At 32.5% G+C, this 21,592-nt stretch overlaps 1 protein-coding gene across 1 annotated transcript in view; it reads right to left on the bottom strand.

The window, feature by feature from the left end:
* The window catches only part of LOC118202411 (choline kinase A2-like), a 44,467-nt gene extending 25,494 nt beyond the window's left edge, over positions 1-18,973 (bottom strand). Inside the window, exons 1-5 of the mRNA XM_085821434.1 lie at positions 18,277-18,973; positions 6,035-6,260; positions 3,762-3,878; positions 758-828; positions 513-602 (exon numbers count right to left, since the gene is read on the bottom strand). Of these exons, the coding sequence (XP_085677560.1) occupies positions 513-602; positions 758-828; positions 3,762-3,878; positions 6,035-6,260; positions 18,277-18,398 (626 nt within the window). The 5' untranslated portion in view covers positions 18,399-18,973. The remainder of the gene's footprint in view (positions 1-512; positions 603-757; positions 829-3,761; positions 3,879-6,034; positions 6,261-18,276) is intronic.
* Between the last annotated feature and the right edge of the window lie 2,619 nt (positions 18,974-21,592).

Genomic DNA, 21,592 nt, shown 5'->3' with positions numbered 1-21,592 from the left:
ATGCTCTAAATATAGAAACTTTTATCGAATTGTTTTAAGGAACAAAATACAGTTTACATAAATTTTGCCGTTAAACATAAAATTAATTACAGATTTATAGAATGTATGTCATATAGCAATTTCATAAAGCCAGCTTCTTAATTTCAAAAATGAATTTTTCAAATAATATGTAGAAAGTGAAATTTTTTTCTAATAGATAGCTGACAATGACTCCTTGACATTGTAAGATAATAAGGCTAGAAATATGATTAATTTTAATTATAGTTATCTTTGTCCTATGTTGAGAAAGGTATTACTGCAAGTAGAAAACTTTCAGATTTATGTTTTAATTATAGTAACATTCTAAGCAAGTCGCTTCCTCCTTACTGAGTGCTTTCGTGGTGTAAATGGATAGCATGTCTGGATAGCAATCAAGAACTCCGATTTTCGAATCATGTCGAGGCCACTGCACATTTTTCACATCTTCTACATCCATAAATCTAAAGAATTTACAGCAAACTTCAAATACTCACTTTAGCCATTCAAATTCCTCTTCGTACCACTGTCTTTTCGAAAATGATTCGTTTCTTTTCAGGAGTTCTCCTTCAATGTCGTCAAGCCATCTATAACAATTAATGGAATAAAAGCAGTAGTTTTTCACATTATTTCAGAAATTGATGTTTTAAAAATTAAGATTTAATACTAGTTTCAGTTTTCAAGAAAAATTCAATATTAGGCAATTTTGATTTGCAAGTAGTTTACTATTTTCACGTTTCACCTGTAATGAGAAGTAAATTTCTTTCTTTTATCCTCTTCCTCATGCTTCATAGAAATCTTACCAAAGATGAGCTGATAAATGTGATAATTATTAGAAATTGATCCTTTGTGTTGGAAAAGGATGTGTGTTAGAGTTTCACACGATATTCGCCATGTGCAGTATAAAAACACTGCTAATCTAAATCTTTCTAGAGCGCATATTGACTAAAGCGGCTATTCGAACCTTTGCCATTATTGTCTCAATATATTTGCGGTTTAATCTTGAAAAATGATTACAGTAATAAATACAAGTTAAGTTCTGCATTTCAAATTCATAGATAAGTCATTTAAAAATGACAAATAATTAGAGGGTTATGTATTCAGAAGCCTGCCTTCGTGAAGCAATTTTAAATGAAACTCGCATATTTGCACATAGAAGAAACTAAAGGTCACACGCAGTCAACCAGTTTTCAATGGCTGGGAACCAAACTAGAACGAATCATCAGTAGTAAGGAGTCTTCATCTATTCGGCCAATAGTGGGCCTCAAATTTTCTCAAAGTGGCGAATATATTTTTTTAACATGTCTTACAAAACAACGGCATCAATTATCCATGTACATTTCTGTGTTTCCTCCGGTTAGTTTTGGAACCTTGAAATTTATAAATAATTTCAACCAGGTCTGGTCTTATACTTGCCTGATCGTCAAGATTTACTTTCTTTACCATTAATTTTTCCAGCATGAAATAACGTTAAGTTAATCACAACTTTTTCATTTTTTTAGTGCTATAGTTTGATACACTTTCATTCAAGCTATTAGTTGAAAAATATGTAAGTGAATCAAAAATAAATTATTACAGGTGCTGGTTGCTGATATAGTCTAGATATAGTCTATTCAAATGTTATACGGATGGCATATTTTTGGATGAGTTATCGCTATTTTTGTGATTTTTTCTAAATTTTTGGATGCCAGTGTAATTTCTTTATACAAATTTTACTGCACATATTGTAACGACGCATCAGCAGGACATTAAACTAGAGATGCGGGGGACAATTTTATTTGTAAGAGGTTAATTCTTAAATTTGGATAAAATTCATCCAAAAGCTTCTCACAATGCCTTCAGCAAGCAATATTCGCCCATTTTGAAAGTGTTTTGATTATAAGTGAAGTATGAAATTCACAGAAATTGCCACTATTCTAGGTATTTCATATAAAAATGTGTATTCTATGAAAAACGATCGTTTGTATGTGTCAGGCGAGATCCACACTTTTTGATGGATGACCACAAAAATCAGCGTTTCCTGTCATGTTTGAATTTTCGTGGATTTAAGTGACTCGTTCACTTTAACAAATACGCATTAGTTGGATTTTGGCATATTAATTCACCAACAAGTAAAGAGAAAGAAATCCAACCTCTTAAAATCATGGCGACATTTTTCTTGTATTGTTGAAGTATATTTGTTCAAAGTATTGTTGATACCGAACTTATGCAAAAAGGAAAATAGTAAGTTTAGGTCATATTGTCCAAACCTGAAAGAATGTTCGCAAGGGCATTAAAAATTGACGAAGCGAAAATTTAAACGAAGAATTATTTCTGTTTGCGATAATATTTTATCTTGAGTATTCATTTGTATTTTTGCCATTATTCTTTTGTAGATAAGAAAATAAAAGAACATCTAGAAAATTCAGATGAGTGATACGAGCCCACCCATAATACAGCTCTAATTTATACATTTCGACTATAATTTATTTTGCGATATGAAACAAAACTTTGAACGGAACAATTTGGAACAGAAGATGACGTTAAACATGTAGTTTTGAACTGGTTACAGTTAGTAAATATGGGCAAATTAATCTTTGTGATAATGGCTTGAATTCTTTAAAAATTATCTTGAAAAATGATTGGAGGTTTTTGTATTACTTTTATGCTATTATTTAATGAAAACAATTAAAACAATTTGTTTTCATTTAAGAGTAACTTTCTTTTTCATAATACATTTTACTATTATTTTAAGTATTTTCTGTTGAACCATGGGTTTATTCATTAACTATGAAAAATATACAAATGTAAAGACACAACCCTATATAAGGCATTAAGCGGGTAAGTCTGCTGTTCCATACACTTCCGAGTTCTGTACTGCTATAATTATCTATCGAAAGAAGTTTTTCCCTCCTGGATGAGAAAGCAGGACATACCGACTCACAACAAAGATAAATTAAGAAAAGGTAGGTGTAGGAGACATTATATAAGAGAACAAAAATTACGTATAAAGTTTTCATATTTTACAAAACATAATAGATAAATTTATTGTATTTCTTCTACAAATAATACCTATATAATTATTTTACATAACTTCATATTCTATAGAAGAAACGTTTGCTTAAACATAGGTGCCGAAAACACGTTTACGTGATGAGAGAGGATACGTTATTTAGTACGTAAGGCATAAGTCTTTTGTAGTACATTTTGTTTAAATAGATATAAATTTATTATTATTTTTTTGTAATTTTTAAAATATACAGGAAACATTTGCCGAATGTGGAAGCTACGTCATTAACACAATCCGCATTTGCCAAAATTAATTCTCCGACCCTTTCCATTATTTGTAAATCCTTCGCCGCCAGTTGCTTTTGGAAATGGTACGATTTCTTGGGCTTCATTTTCAGTCAATGGAAATTCTTTAAAACTGTTGGCCTGAGAAAGCATTCATTGTTGCCAACGAGCATTAATTGTTGATGAATGATCTTTGGAGCGCGTATAAATGAAGTTTTAGAGTAAGACAAATTAAATGAAAAGAATTAAGAAAATGCTTAGTATGCGAAATCGCGTTCTGCCTATGCGCGAACGATAGGGGTTTACGGTATTTTAACCGCAGAAAATTTGCTGCAAAAAGTTAATATTGTAACAATTGTAAATGATTAAAAAATTATTTATTTTAGGTTGTAGTTTTAAAGTTTTTTTATTTTCCCTATTCTTTTTGCACTTTTTCTATTAGGTTAAGTTTATGTAAAGACATAGTTATTGACGTATTGCCATATCTCCGGAGTTTTCACGACTGGAACATCTAGAGCATGAATTTTTGCAATTTCTCTTGCTATAGTAGCTGTCATATTCCTGATGTCATCACGGTTTACATTACGAGACTGTAAATTACGAAAACCTTTATGTGAACTCATATAAATGAAAACTTAAAAACACTCATTTAAATAAATAATATAAAATATAAATGCATTCTTTTGAGCACTTAAAGCATTATTTTATGCATTGTCTTTAATAATTACTGAACATTAATAATTATATCTAGAAAAAATATCCCAACTTGTTTTCAGCATGTATGGAAAGTTTTCTGGATGTATGCATGTATATACTAACATCTTTTCTAGATGTATATAGAAAGTTTCTTTTTTTTTCTTAATTTCTGCTCAGTTGGAAGATGTTAAAATTGCAACACCTTAGATTATTTTCACTTAAACATAATTTAAATTAATAATATGCGACAATATTTTAAGCAACTAGTAATTTAAATACTTATATTTTAATTGATATGGGGTTCATCTCCAACAGCAAGAATACCATATACATCGAAAAGCTTCTCCTAGATGAATATGGAATTATTGCTATAGAAGTAGAATTCCACATAGATCCAGAAGCCAAGCATATTTTATTTCATTTTTACTTGAAAATAATTTTAATGAACAAGTATGGGATGTACCCTAAAACACGCATATCGTAATTAGCAATCCTAATTTTTTTAAATTTGACTGATATGGGATGCATTAGCCAAAAAATTATTTTTTAATTTTTTTAATCAATTTATTAACCTATAGAATATAGCTTTCTCATGTTAAATTATAATAAAGCCAGCAGCAGGTGATGTCTAGTACTGAATTTGTGATTAGGAAATTTTCATTTTGTTGATTCTTTTATAAATATATTGATTTTTGTTTAATGCTTTGCATGTGATCGTTTCAATAAAAATCATTGATGCACTAAAAGAATTTGAGTCAGTATATATTTTAAGAAATAATGATAATAAATTCACGAAGAAGAAGTATTGTTTTGCATTTTTGTTCGATGTTTTGCATTTTAAAACTCGATGTGAATACTTCCAAAAAAATAATAGATTATCAGTGTCAGCTAGACATTCTGCTTTTTGCCATTAGAGTGCTTCGGTCGTTAACAGTGTGCATTGTGACCTAAAAGACTGTTTTACTATTCTGTCTGCATCACTAATTACGCAGTTTTATGCAAGCATTCTGAAAACTTACCTTAACGATTTAATTTACTGTTTCTGAAATAAAAAAGAATTAAAATTAAATTAGAAAAGAGTTTATTTTTCTTTTCAAGATGAAGAAGTTTATTAAATAAAGACCTGTTGCTTTCGCAACTAGTGATGATTATATATCTTGATTAGCGGTAGAATATCTAATTTTAAACGCCTTAATAGCGTGTTTAGATGCATGTCTATCATTATATCACCTGCAGACTTTATCGAGTTTTTTATTGCAAATTTATGTGGCATCGGATCATTATAAAGCACTCATGCAATTTTAAAAAGTTATAATTCCAATTCTCTGCGTTGAAAAATCAGTCTGCATTAACTAAAATATTAAAAATAAGATACTTTAAGAATTTAAAAAGCATTTTCTTGTAGAGTCTATAGCATATCTCAACAATACTTTTAAATTACGCTATTGAGATATTTAATTATTAATTTCTTCATTGCGTTTCGGAATATCTATTAGCCAGTGATAGGAAGTTACATTTTGAGAAGACAGTAGAAATCTCTCTTCAGAATTCAAAGAATTTTTTGGAACCCGTGTTTTTAAATGCGACAAATAAGAAATCTTATCTAATTGAATATATAAGCTCTGGGTAGCTGGTTTTGCGACGGATTCCATCTCAGCTAAAGATATATTTTACTTTCTCTTTCATTGAATCCATTAGAATGTAGAGTCATTAAGTTATATCGATACAGGAACATAATGTACAATGCCTTCGACAGGATTCGAACCTCCCGATTACACAACAAGAGTGTTTCCAGTTACACCATGAAGGTATGCAGAAAAGAGGAAGAGAATACCTTATAAGGAATTTGAAAAGCCAAATTAGTCGAATAAATTTAATTAATACATTATATAGTTATTATTTTTAACTACCATAAAATGTGCGAAGTATTACGCTGTTCAACATTTATTGTGAATCAAGTTAGCATGGTTAAAAGTGAAATTTTGATAATTTCAAATTGTAAAAAGCCTTTTGTAATACACAGAGTTTTAAAAAACGTCAATACACTTACCGGTATGAACTCTTCCAAACGTCCCTTAGGAAAAACTCCATATAATTTAGGGCCTAAATTTCTCTCTGATAGAAGCATGTAAGTGACTGCTTCCCTTACAATAACATTGCCATCTTCCTGATGTACACCATATATCCTGAGTAAAGCTTCCTTGGGAACTCGAGAGTTTTCCACAGCACAATTCTCCGGCAGAGCACAATGATAAAGTGTATTCGATAGTCCACCTCTAAAATAAAAGTTCTTTCGTGTTAAAATTCAATCGCAGAACACCGGAGTCCATCATCTGTAATGATTTTTGAAAGATACCGCAATTTCAACAGGAACGCGCAGAAGTGCTACCAGTATAGTTTTGTCATAAAATTTAATTGAAATTTCGATAAATATTCTGCAATTCATGTAACATAAGATTTATCTTTTTATATCAATGGAGTTGCTATTGTTTACTGTACATACATTTCGATTTCGTAACAAATACAGTATACAGAAAATTAATATTTGAAAGGAAATTTGATCTCGTTGAACTTTAAGGAGAAGAAGCGAAATTTTATCTAAATTTTCAGGATATGAGATGTCGAGTTTGGTCCGTCTGATATTTGAAAAACCATTAAAGAATATGTTGTTGACATGGAATACTGAAAACATGGAGAAAAGTAACTATTTCCAATTGGGTAAATTATTGAAGAATAAAAATTTATGAAACATTTTTGAGAACAAATTTCTGTTATTAAAATGTAGTTGAGGGAAACTTTGTATCATGTCAATAATTATATTTCTGGATTATACTTTGTATTTTAGCATGCTATTTTATATGCCTATATTGATTTTTTCAGGTCAAATGCTTTTGTTTGCAGATACATTTTTCAGTAAGCGTTTAAAAAAATGTTGTACTTCCCAGTTTTTAAATGAGCTAAACTACTATTCATAATATTTACTTTTCTTTTATCCTCCTGTCAAATGTAATTGTAATTAATTATTTTTAACCTTACAATTATTTCATTCACACACACACACACACCATCACACACACATACACACACACACACACACACACATATATATATATATATACACACACAGAGAGAGAGAGAGAGAGGAGAAATCCTTTTAACTGGTTGCAACGGGAGGTGCTTATTCCGGATAAGAGGTCAGCCGAATAATTTAATCTATACTTTTAGAACATATTTGCTCCTGTTTTGTGATGCCACCTGTATAAAATGAAACATACGTGGTCTGCTGGTAGTGTTTTTGATCAAGTGGTTAAAATTATGTATTTAATACTGAAAATCGCCGCTTTATTTAAAATTAAAATACATGATTTTATATGTAGGTTTACTACTATTGTTTTCTACTAACTACTTATTTTATGTTTTGCATCTTTACCATCACGTCTGTTTTCTATTTCTCTACCATAATGTAATTAAGGCGTTATGAGATAGAATTTAAAGAAAGGTTTCAGGATTTTCATTCAGAACGTGTTACCATGAAGGTTTCAGAAGTTTCATTCAGAGAATGTTTCTCGAGATTATGTTACTAGGTTAGCTAGCTAGGAAAAGGTTGTATTATTTGACTTGACATTAGAGTTGCTGATGCTTAAATTATTGTTCCTGTACGAAGCCAACTTCATGTTAGTAGTGCGTAGTCTTGGACTACTAGCTATTTAATTTAAATTTGAATTTGATTGTTATTTTAAGTAACCTCGCCGCAGGTAGCTGGAGGAGTTTACAAGCACGAGTCGTGCATTTATGTTCAAAGTTTTGATTCAATGAAAATGTGAAGAATTTTTAGTTCTATCCAGACATAGCGATAATTCCCTTAACGTCTGTTAGGAGTTTGATACTCAGTTTATGCTATCAAAGAAAGTCCAAGTTTACGTGTATTTCAGAAAAAGGAAATTCAACAACATTTTTGAAATTACGATATTTATTATTACATGAAAATTGCGAATTTCTTAGCACGATGGCATATAACTTCGAATGCCAACTTTCTTAGAAGACTGTCGCTTCAATTATAAAATTCTCTATGTACACAAAGAAGCTTCGTAATATCATATACTGATATTGATGAATATTTATCAACCAATCCTAAGAAAACCTTTCTTCATTTATCAACGTAATTTCCTTGATCTGAATGTTGTTCCCTTTCTTCAACCGCCCTCTCATTCTCACCATCTTTCTTCTTTCCTAGTACATGTCAGATTATTTTGTTGTCCCCTTCAAAAACTGCGTCGAGAACAGAATTGTCACACAAGCCTGCATCTTCTCTTCATTAACACTAATTATTTTCTCCGAATATGTAAGTAAATCCCAGATGTCTGACACGGGAGCCGGTCCTCTTTTGAAACCAAGATAATGTTCCCGATTCGTCATCTACGAACATAATCATAGGCTACCATTTACAGCAGCAACGACGTGAAATAGTGTTGTTTATATTTTTCAAAGAAAGAGATAAAGTAAATTTGCCGTCTTTCAACGTAAATTGTTTCTGAAAATCGTGGAGGCTATTTTCAAATTTGACACAGAGACGCATAAAAAGGGATTAGTAGTTCATCCTTATATTACGGATAATTTCTTGATTCACTAGATTTATAAGACTTAACGCTTTGGGTAGCAGAAATATAGCAACAACAACAACATTTTTCAGATTGCTAGATCATTATATACAAGTATCGTTATTTTGATAATGTCAAATAACTGAGCATTGTTTACAAGCGATTATAATATTTATTTATTTATTTAATTTATTTTATTTACTAATTGTAAATTTATTCCATTTATTGTTATTTATTTTTATAATTCTAAATACTTTGTTTAATTAACTATTATTTTCCATCTAAATCAAATATTCTCGGTTCAAAATATTTTACATACAGCTCTGGCAGTTTCACTCTTATAAATTAGGTTTCGGAATGTTTTAGCATTAAAATTAAACAATTTTAAATCATAATCTGGGATTTATCTTTGATGAGAAACTGACTTACTGTCTTCATAAAAATGATTTTTTCTTTGAAGGGGCTGAAGAATTAAATGTAAAATCTAGTGAAAATGTTACCCAGTTAGAATATACTCAATGTTTTACCAGTTAGAATATGCTCAACTGCTCAATATTTTATGATCATGTTTTTACTATACAAGTTTAGGCATATGACATCCTCTGTAACCTATGAATTCGTAAAACCTATGAATAAAGTGTATTTTGTTTTGTCTGTTAATTGGAAAGATAATAACTTCGAAATGAGTTTGAAAGAAAAGCAAGAATACTTTTAAAGCCAAAACAAAAGTGTATTTACATGGAAAATATTATTAAGAAATATACGATCAGCTCTAATTTTTGTCTTAGCAAATCTCACCAATGGTCGAGTATCTAAATTCGATTATATTTCTAAAAATGAATTATATGCATTCCGTACCGTTGCAGAAAAAGCAAAAAATCTCAGTTCAGTTCCCAGCAATTGAGAACTCTGGATGTGTCTCTATTTTTCTCAGGTACACTCCTGTCCAAAAAATAAGCAACAAAAGCAAAAAGTGGAATAAAACAATCACTATTTATTGAATACGAGGTGAAATCGACCCAAGAGATTGGCATGGTATTACTAGACCCCATAGATCGCGAAAGAACAAATGAATGAGAAGAATGTGCACCGGTAACATCACGCTAATAACGGGTATGATACCCTGTAGCTGAAACGCATGCTTGACAATGGCCAGGCAAGCTAGCAATAGTGATGTTGATTGTTTGTTGTCGCAGTAGCTCCCATTCCTGTAGTAATGCATGTCGAAACTGTTTCAGGATGCCTGGTGGCCCACTGTGACGTACTATCTGTCGTTTCAACATGTCCCGCATATGTTGTATGGGATTCGGGTCTGGTGATCTAGTAGGGAACGATAGATGGGGAATCGTTTAACTCTCTAGATAAATCCACATAACTCAAGCTCTATGCGGCAGGGCGATATCGTCCATAGCTATCCGCTCGGTACCCATTGTAGTGATAAAAGAGCTCATCAGAGCAGAAGAGGCGTAGAATTCCTTTGCGATATCGGACGGCTGTGACAGAACCACAGGGAATAATATAGAGATGGTACTGCTAGCCCATACATATAAGTCTCTTCCTCCGTAATGGTCTCTTCCGACGATGTTTGCGCTCAATATCGTGTCCTCGGCTCTCGCCATATCATTGCCTTCGGGAATTGTTCTGTATATTAAATCGAGACTCATCCATATAGAGTACTTAGGCCCAATGCTCCGGTGCCCAACTGTGATGCTCATGGACCAATTCAGCCGTACTTTGACATGCGATGCGGACAAAAGAACACAAACCACAGTTTTGCAAAACTGCTTTGTAGCAGGCGAGGGATCCACTGGCACAGGGTTCCCTCAACTGCCTCCTGTCCAGAACGAGGTGACGTTACGTTACCTTTCTGGTTGCCGCAGGGGGCTATATCCCATATTATACTCATTTTTAGTTCTATATGACAGCGTGGATTTAGACAACTCTGCACTTTGACCTTTCTGATAATCATACGTACATGAAATGACTTTTGAGTGGTAAATCTCTTTACCTATTATATATTCATGCCAAATTTTATTCAAAATATGTCCATTAGGTTTTCAGAAATTCGATATAATGTACTGATTCTCTTAATTTCGCACACAAGTGTACAGTAGACCTCTTCAGCAAAAGAGAAAATATTCAGCACCATATAACTCAAGAGCACCCTGCTTTGGTTATTAATCAGCTAATCTAACTCAAAGTACAGTTACTAGAGCATGGTAAATCCTAGGAACACTGATCGTAGTCCTCCAAAGGTGTTCATGGGTACTGTGGCTCTTCGATGCATGTAAATAATTAAACAAAATTACCCTTTCTGATAGGAATTAATTTCATAAATTAGACATAGGTTTATTTTCTGAAATTAGCCCTACAGAAGGTCGTCAGGAAGAAGAGGAAGAATAAATATATAGAGTAAAAAATAAAATAATAAAATAACTAATAGTTAAAACAAATAGTTTGAAATTAAAATTAAACAAAATGTAAAGAGATAAATAAAAATTTAATAAATTATTACAGTAATGATATTTAAAGAAAAAAATTCGGACCGCGTCTTCATTGGGTCTCCTACTGGAATTACAATTTTATTCAGAAAATGAGAGTTAAACCGGCGTCCGGCCGACTTCAAGTCCTGAATATATGATATAATGCATTATTTCAAGGGATGATAGCAACAACACCATTCTTTTGAAAGCACACTTATAAAAAACGTAAAGCTATTAAAATGTCACTCATTAGAATAGATATAATAATTCTAGAAGCAGTATGGGAGTATGGAAGGAAATTTCAACACAGAAGTGTAGCTTCGTAAACAAAGAGAGAAGATTACTGGCGAAGTCAAAGAAAAAGAATCGGCATTATATTTTTAAATTTTGCAGAACTTGTTTCGATGGTTTAACTATAGAATTATCTGCATCATCTGCCAATGTGCAAATTAAGAACAGTCCAGCACTTTCTGATCAGAATACCGTGCCTATATAATTCTAGTTTTCAAGCAGAATGCGACAAAAGAAAACTATTTTCCCGATTCCGATCCAATAACAACGTGAGAAGAGAGGCAAGGCTTTAAGTATACAAGTGACTATATTCGTTCCTCCTTATTTGGTTACATTGTTGAAAGCGTCTGCAGCAGCTGTGCAACGGACGTGCACGACCACGGTCATCACTTTAGTAATTTCGTTAACGAAAAAAAAATACGCTCTGTCATAAATGCATTGAATTTCCTTGAAAATAAGCCTTTGGTATGCGGGTAGAGTTCATGAAAGAAGTACCGGAGTCCTTTCATTTAAGGGTTCTGGTATGGTCCGTATGAAATTACGATTTATTTGAAAAACTGAGTAGTACTGGAGCCGGCCTCCTATGTGTTACGGCACAATTTAAGATCTGGTACGAAGTTTGGTAAAATTAAGAGATACGATACAGTAGAACAACCTTTTAATAATTCTAAGGCCTATATTGCACATGCATTTGTTTCATATGAACAACTGTTTGGGACATTTTTTCTGTGTGGTTTACTATTGAAAGAAAGACGCGCAATTTTTTCCTTCCTTTCAGAAAAAAAAAAAAAAAGAAAAAAAAAGAAAAAGAAAAAAAAAAATTTGCAAGCTCGTTGTCAACCAATCAGCTATCAGTTTGTTTGTAATGGAGAAGCAGTTTCATCTTTACATGTTAACCCCAAAAAGATCTGTGGTGATTGGCTGTTGTGCAAAGCAGAGAAATTATTGCAAACAGTTGTTCTTCCGAAACAAACGTTTGTGTAAGACACAATAACACGCCGAATAAATACTAATTCAGAAGTCAAACAACAAAAATCAGCGTTATATTTACAAAATTTTCACAGGACTAGTTTCGATGGTTTTACCGAACCACCATCTTTAGCTGCAAAACCGCAAATGAACAAGATAGGAAATAATGATTAGATAAGATAAGAAAGCCTGGACAAGAATAAGCAAGTGGCGTCATCTGTTGGTGAAACCAGAACTAAAACATAATTTCTTTAAAGGCCGAAGGCAAATTTGGATTCGAATTAGGATCGTTAACTAGAACAGAAAGATTTTTATGAATGTGAAATGCCTCTAGAAAATCCAGTTCTCCAATGGAAGATGTTTTTTGAATAATTTTGGCAGCAGAAAAACTGAAAGTGTGGTTTTCGGACCAACAATGTTGAGCAACAGAAGACTTCTGTGTTTCCTTTTTTCTAACATATGCTTCATGTTCCTTGACGCGAAATTTTCCACCCAACATTATTAATCAAGCAGTTAAAAAATTCTCATCTCAACACACTAAAAGGCACAATCTTGTTTTAGGAGATTATAAAAATTCTGTTGTCATTCCCTTCTTTCCATCAATTAGCTATAAAGTTGCACATATTTTGCAGAAATTTAACTTTCGGGTTGTTTATTCTCCCATCAATAAAATTCCGAGTTCCATACTCAAGGACCCCATTCCGGATATGAATTCCTGGGGTATTTATAGGATTCCTTGCCAGTGTGGTTTAATTTACATTGGCCAAACTAAGAGAGCCTTAAAATTTCGCGTCAAGGAACATGAGGCATATGTTAGAAAAAAGGAAACACAGAAGTCTTCTGTTGCTCAACATTGTTGGTCCAAAAACCACACTTTCAGTTTTTCTGCTGCCAAAATTATTCAAAAAACATCTTCCATTGGAGAACTGGATTTTCTAGAGGCATTTCACATTCATAAAAATCTTTCTGTTGTAGTTAACAATCCTAATTCCAATCCAAATTTGCCTTCGGCCTTTAAAGAAATTATGTTTTAGTTCTGGTTTCACCAACAGATGACGCCACTTGCTTATTCTTGTCCAGGCTTTCTTATCTTATCTAATCATTATTTCCTATCTTGTTCATTTGCGGTTTTGCAGCTGAAGATGGTGGTTCGGTAAAACCATCGAAACTAGTCCTGTGAAAATTTTGTAAATACAACGCTGATTTTTGTTGTTTGACTTCTGAATTAGTAAACGTATGTGTGATAGTGGTCTAAAGCTAGTGAACGTTCTTTTTTTTTTCCCAAAGGCGGGCACTTGCCTATAACGGCATTGACCACTCTAAGGCCAGAATTGGTGGCCATTTTATTCTGGTGTCACCTAATAGGTGACCACCATTACCTCCTATGAAGGAATAGACAATTTTACATCCATACCTTCTCCAGAATTCGAATCCGGAACCTTCGGTATTGCAGTCAAGCATATCTAACCACTATACCGTCTGGGGGGCAGCCAGAGAAAGTAATATATAAGTACTTGTATTTTGATTAACCCCGCGTCCGCAGAAGTCTTTTCCCGATCTTTATTTTCGCAATGTATAGATATATATTTTCAGATATATATTTTTATGTATATTTATTATTCAGGTATAGTATTATTTATTTTTAGATATATATTTTCAGTTATAAGAATGTTTTAAATGACGCAAAGATAAACGCTTTTGTATTTTTACATAAATTCTAAGTCTAACATTTCACACGTTCCTCCACTCCCTATACTTATATTTAGAAAACATTTGTGCTCTTTGTGAAAAAGCGAAGCACGAAAGATTTAACTACTATATGATAAAAATTGGTTGAGATATTTGATAGTAAAACCGAGAATTATATTTAGGGATTTTTCGCAAGATGAAGACCGAAATATTTGCCTTTGTACGCAAATAAAAGTAAAATTCGGTTTTGAAAAAGATTTATCACTTTAAGAGCTTACGTGACAAGCATTTCTCTGGAAATTATTGTGAAAGATATTGATCAATATAATTTTTTTTTTCAAAATGGGGATTTTATTCTCACAATTTTCTGGAATTCGTATTGCAAATAACACTGGCAGGTTATGAGTATGTAGCCAACTCGTAATATTATTTGAATTAATTAAAAATAAAAATTGTTATATCTAATTATTTATTTTGTACTAGTACTCGATTATCATTCTAAAGTAATAAAATTTCACAGGAATATTAATTATGTATTTTTAGACGTGTGAGAATATTCGGTTAGTTGGATGGTTCTACGGAATTTTGGCGATTTACATTGGCGCAATTGTTGGCGCGGTTTTTACAGTCGTCAGCCATCTTGAAAAATGCTGTTTTTACGTATTTTACGCATATAGTAAAGTATTCGGAACTTTAAAAAATAAATATTATTAAAAATAATGGATTAATTTTTTGTTGAAAACGTTGTTTTTTAAGATGGCTGGCAAATGTAAATAAATACATTTACTAAGAGTATAAAATGCTAAAGTAAGGTTAAATTATTACTTTCATATAATAGAATAAAAACACCGCTATAAAAATATTGCGCCAACTTTTAATTGGATTAAAATACAGGGTGTTTATAAAGTCTCGGACCCATTTTGATGTTTAATAACTCATAAAACAATAAAGATATATTAAAATTAATAGCATAAATAGTTAGATAGACTAAAAAAGTTTCATGACCTTTGTCAATGAACTTCCACGTGTGCCCCCTTCGTCGCACGGAGAATATGAAGTCGATATTCAAGTTCACGCCAGGTACCGGCAAGCATGTTGGCATCCACAGAGGCTATTGCGGTTGTAATTCTGGCTTTTAGGTCATCCATGTTCGACACTCTCCTCCCGGAAACGTTGTACTTTACAAATTCCCAAAGGAAAAAGTCCATAACATTGCAATAGTTGCAAAAAACAAAAAAAGAGAAAAATGCAATTAATAAGCAGACGATATTTAGAAAAGTACAGATATTTAGACTGGAAAAGGAAATTATCTGAAATTAACCCCAAGCGCAGACGATCTTGGCAAAAGTAAATATATTCAAACCTGAAAAGGAAAATATATAAGTTATTCCATCAATAAATGCGATAAGTTTGCTTATATCTTCATTAGTTTATGAGTTACTAAACATCAAACTGGGTCCGGAACTTTATAAACACCCTGTATTACTTAAATTGAATATCGAATTAAAAACATCATACTAACGTTTAAAAGAATTAAAATATTACTTAAATTCAAATACTTTAAAATAAGTTTTATAGGATTTAATTATTTAACGTTAAAACATATGTGGCAATAAATATCTATGGAATTTTTGAAAACATTGTATTAATTTTTTAATAAAAATTGAAGTATACAATTATAAAGTAAAAGAGAATTATGTACTTAAATTTTAAGTATTTTACCTGTCGTATATTGATAAGTACCACAAAAAAAAAAAAAAAAAAAAAAAAAAAAAAGATCTTCTAACGATCTTCATCTGTGATACATATCTCTCGCACTTCATTGAAGAAGCAATTAGCGAGGTTTCCTCCAAAAATTTAAAATAAATTTCCTCTGACGCTTGTAACAATTTATAAATAAATCTTTGATTAGAAAAGCCAGGTTGGCCAAAATAAGGTCTCAAAGAGCATTTTTTTTATTCCGATACCAATAATTCTTGGGAATTACCAATAACAACATTCATCTTCGAAACGGACATATCCATTCCATTTCAAATCTGAGGAATTCGAAGAGATGAATAATAAAATTTTAAAATGGCGCGGTAATGCACAAATATTCAGTAACCAATCAGGGAGCTGATTACATCACGCATAGAATTAAAATTATTTAAATAATCATTCATAATACAATCATTTAAAAAATGCAAAATTAAATTTTATTTTAATATTTAACAACCATAAATAATGTTTAAAATATTAGATTAAATTTATACATATTAATAAAACCAATTACTTTTAAAGCAAGGTGACGTCATTGATTACATCATCCACAACATAAAATTATATAAAATATCATAAACAGCAAAATTTTTATTTCAAATAAAAATGCAAAATTAAATTGATTTTTAATATTTATAAATCATATATAAAATTTAAAACAATTTATGCATAATAAAACGCATTATTTTTTAAATAAAATGACAATAAAGTATCGGTTAGCATAAATAACTTGTCCAGCAATGGGTTTATCATAAGTCGTATCGCTCGCCAAAAATAATCGCTAAAATCCATGCAACCGTCTACCAAAGTAGCACTGAAAATTCTTTCAGCGTATCAAATGTAACAAAAATATAAATTAAATACACTAAACCACATAAGAATATCACTGAGTGGGCAGGGGGCTCTCGAATTATTGTAATTTATTTATTTACCGACCCCTCAATACAATTTTAATGATGTTAAATATCGCAATATTGGGTACTTTTCCGTTTTGCCGGCGCAAGCGATAAAGTCGCCAATAATGGTACAACCGATGCCAAACGGAATATTCTTGCTGGTAACCTTTTACGCCTCATTTTCAAAACAAGTGGCAGCTTTTTCTTATCAGATTGATTGTTTCTTTCAATACTGGCATATAATTACATAGAATTTTTATCAGATAGTTCAGTTTTATGTCTAAGGCCATTTTCGGTAATTAAGTCAATTAGGATGCAATCACAGCGCTTACCCGAAGCCGAAAATATAGAAAAGGTAAAGTCAAGGGTTAAATTCATCAATTCTAATGAGAATGCATTAGCGAAGTAAAGCACTGCAGTTTTACATAATTTCTGAGTAAGCTATTCGTACGAATTGGAATATTTCTTGCATTTAAACTTGTGTTCCAAATTAAGATTTAACTTGAAATTAATGTAGATAATTACTGAGAGCATTTGATTTTTGTAGAGTAGTTTACGTGAGATGAGATCTCTTGGGGTCACGTGATATGAACCGGCGAATCAGGATGTTGAACCATGAAAGCATAGTAAATTCTTAAATTAATGTCTTTTTACAAATTTATTGTCTTTATTTATTGGCTTTTTATAAAATTTTAAGCGATATTAAAATGTTTATGCCTTCAAAAAAAGAATTCTTAGAACTAACGTTTTTTAAATATTTTTTATGTGTATACCGTATGTTGTCGCCAATAAAGTCTGCTTGGCGAGATTTGCGCCGGCGAAACGGAAAAGTACCCAATATTGAAATTAAATATTCCCGTCGTTTTTTGTCGTACAAAAGTCAAATGTTTTGTGAATTGGTTTTATAACAAGTACAAAAGTTTTCTAAATATAAGTATGGCGATTGGAAGAACGCATCAGATGCAGATTTCGTATTTCATACAAAATTCACAATTTTAATGTAAAAATACGAAAATATGAATATTTGAGTCATTTAAAACATTTTTGCAATTGAAAGTATATGTCTATGAAAGATGATTACAAGCATAATGGCCGTGAAGAGCATTTCTGGACAGGGTGTATAGTATATGAAACTCTGATAGACATGATTGACAACATTCAGCAGTATATTGCTCAAGCAATACATTTCGCCTCGATCACTGTCATTAAATAGTTATATATTACATTTTACACACAGATGTATTCAGGTCATGAATAAAATAACTGAAAAGATATTGAAGAGCTGATTTAGAAACGGTAATGTAGTTTTTCCTATTTCTTTCACATCATTCAAGGATATTTTAATTGCATTCCAACTCCAGTATAATTATAAAAACGTAATGCATATCATGGAATAAATCTTAATTAATGAAGTAATAGATTGAAATTTGCTTTAAAACACTTCTCAAAGAAAGTTCAGTTAATGCATTAAATCTAACATGAGATAAATGAAGCAACAATGAAGATGATAGGAATTACAATTTTATTAATTGAAACCTTGGAAAAAGCATTAACAAGAATAATTGAGCAAATATTTCATGAACATGGAAAAATAAATTAAATTCTTACCTTACAGCAGAAAACCTAAAGTTTTCCATCTTTAATGTCTTCCATGGCCCTAGCAAAAAGCTTCGGCAGATTTCGAAAGCTTCTTTTTTCACATCCTCCAGCGATTCATTATCGGTCAACATAATTATCTTAAAAAATTACGCCACAGGTATAAATATGATACTTATTTACACAAGTAGAATACTTCTGACTTCCTCTGGATAACCAAATTATGAAAAGTTTTCTTACAAATCAATTTTATGAAACAAAATAAAGAAACTGAGATTTTTCCATCAATCTAAATTAAATTAAAGTAAAAAGATAACTGTAACATTCATATGAAAATAGAAAATATTATTTCGGAACGGCGCTGGTTCTCAATTAAAAGAAGATATATTCTTAATTTAATAAATCCTATGGTATGAAGTTCGGAGAAAAATTCAAAATATTGCTCAAGCAGAAGAAATGTAGTTTCCAAACTTATTGCTCTGAAGAATCAAACCGAAATTATTAAATTAAATACCTTAAACAGAAAAAGCTCCTAACTTTTAAACCAATAATTCAATTCCTGCATTTTAAATGGGATAAATGTTGAATAACTCAGTGATGACAACATGGGTTCTGGAAAGGTTATCTCTAAGCTCTCCTTCATGAACACCTTTCAAAGTACATTTTCCATTTGTTTAAGATTCTAGATAACAATTCTCATTCTTTATAAATCTACACTCCAAGACTGTAAATGTGGTGAGTTTGAGATATGAACTGTAGTGATAAATAAAGTATTTATCTGAGACGTAGGGTGGCAGTAGTCAAAAGATAAAATTCAAGCATTTTATAGGTACATACAATCCACTTCTTCTGAAGAATGTAAATAATGTAAAAACACATTTCTCAGATAATAAAAGGGTTCTCAAACAGTACATTTTGCACTTATATCATTGCACTGGGAGACCTATAAAGTTCCTTGAACAAGATACCATCATAAAAATATCTGGAATAAACTGGAAAAATATCAGACAGTTATATATATTGAAACTATTTATTGCAAATCTCCCAGTATACCAAAGATTGAGGTCTTTTGTCTAATACATATTAGGCTTTGCACCCTATATCTGCAATACTTTAATACAGTAAAATCCCTCGTAATCGGATCCAGTTGATCAGCAGTATCAAAACAACCGCACTTTAATTGAAATCCAAAATTTAGGCCTATGAAATAAAGAAGTATATAATAGGCTTTCGATCTGAAGGAATACGGAAATCACTTGTGTTATACACTGACTACCAATAAGTATTTGGACACCTGTGATAGAAAAGAAAAACTAACTTTATTCAAAATTAATAGTTGGCAGAGCCTCCACGAGAAGTAATTACAGCGTGGACCCTCCGGGGCATACTTTCCACAAGTCTTTGTATGACAGCTAATGGTATTTTCTTCCACTCGGCTTGGAGAAGACATAGGAGTTCCTTCACCGATTTCGCACGGGTAGTGCACCCCTGAATTCGGCGATGCAACTCGTCCCAGAGGTTCTCGATAGGCTTCAGGTCTGGACTCTGGGCAGGCCAGTCCATTCCACGAACTCCATTGACACCATACCAAGCCTTGGTTAACGTCGAAACATGACAACTGGCATTGTCGTCCTGAAAATAACAGGGGTCCAACCCGTTAAACTGCCACAACGTAGGAAGCACATTGTCATCCAAAATAATGCAGTAGGCATCGGAGTTGAGCTTACCATGAATGGGGACGACCAAGGGTCCCAGCCCATACCAGGAGAAACACCCCCAGAACATAATTCCACCTTCGCCGAACTTGACTGTTGGCACAATGCATTCTGGCAGGAGACGTTCTCCAGGTAGACGCCAGACCCAGACCCTGCCATCCGAATGGTAACGGGCGAACCTTGATTCGTCACTCCAAAGAACCCGTTTCCACTGATCTACGGTCCAATTTAGATGTGCTTTGCACCACATTAACCGAGTAGCGCGCTTGGACTTTGATCAAAGGCTTATGGGCAGCAGCACGACCATGAAAACCAAGAAGATGTGCTTCCTTACGGATGGTATTCATTGAAACAAACTCCCAGATGCCTGTTGAAACTCCTCGCGGATGAGGGCCATCGGTTGGGTGCGGTTCTTCCGAATTTCTCTGGACAGCACTCGTCGGTCCCTATCTTCCAGTTTCGTTGGTCTGCCGACTCGGGGCACATCCCGACAATCACCGCTCACCTTCCACTTCTTAATCGCATAGGCCACTGTCAATTTTGAGTACTTCAGATCGCTAGATATGTCCCTTAAGGATCGGCCACATTTGTGACACCCGATAATTATACCTTTCTCGAAATCAGAGATCTCCGAACTGCGAGGCATTTTGCATGCGACTAAAGCCGATGCTCTTTCCTACACGATATATAGCGGCGGAGTCCGTGACGTACCTTAGGATCGCAGATATCGTCATTTGCATAGGTGTCCACGTTTGCTTGCAGAAATTGACAGCCTGAGTCGAGACTTGATCTTATGAATTTAATATGTTAAATATTAAATTTCAATTTTAGTCAGTGTACTTATGCCCCCGAAGTAAGAAGTTTTATTCAATGTATGAATTATCCAGAACATCAACACCAACTACCGAATCAATTTCACGTGTAGAAGCGTGAACGTTAAATGTAGTAGTGTGTGCGATTTTCAGAAACAATTTACACTGAAAGACGCGATATTTGCTTTAGCTGTTGTCTGGGAAAAACATTATTTTAACGTTCTTTTCAGGAAAAGAAAGCAAAAGATGTAAGAAAGAAAACAAATTGCTTTAAACAAAGATAATAAAATATTGATTTACGCTGCTTTTGATGTAAATTGCGGCCTATGATCATGCTCGTAGATGATGAGTCGAGGGGCATATGCCGTTTGCCCTTTATTAATAAACTTAAAAAAAAATTTTAATTTAAAAATTATTAACTTTTAAATGTATGAATATACACAATGAAACAAATTCCAAATTCGGGTTTCAGGGGCTCATATTCGGGTGGAGTGCTACGCTATTCAAAATCTCATGGCTCTAAGTGCCGTTGTTTTTTCAAAGTGCGCGAAACATATGTTCATACAGATTATTTATTATTTAACTTCTTTAAATATAATACAAGGCGATAATATTTGGTGGCAACAATTTGAAAAGTGATTCAGAATTTTATAGTGATTCAACGCAAAATCCCGTTATGAGACTGAGGGCCCTTCTTGACTTACGCCGTTTGGGCTAAAATGAACCCTGTTTAAGTCAACTAGTCATTGTTCTATATTATATTGATTACGTCTGAAGGTGACCGCTTTATAATGTACTTCT

This window comes from Stegodyphus dumicola, chromosome 7 (assembly GCF_044657685.1).
Source record: "Stegodyphus dumicola isolate Sdum_Otavi_A_Nest chromosome 7, ASM4465768v1".
In the NCBI taxonomy this organism is placed as follows: domain Eukaryota; kingdom Metazoa; phylum Arthropoda; class Arachnida; order Araneae; family Eresidae; genus Stegodyphus; species Stegodyphus dumicola.
The sequence above is the reverse complement of the archived record's forward strand: the minus strand, read 5'-3'. Positions and strand labels throughout refer to the sequence as shown.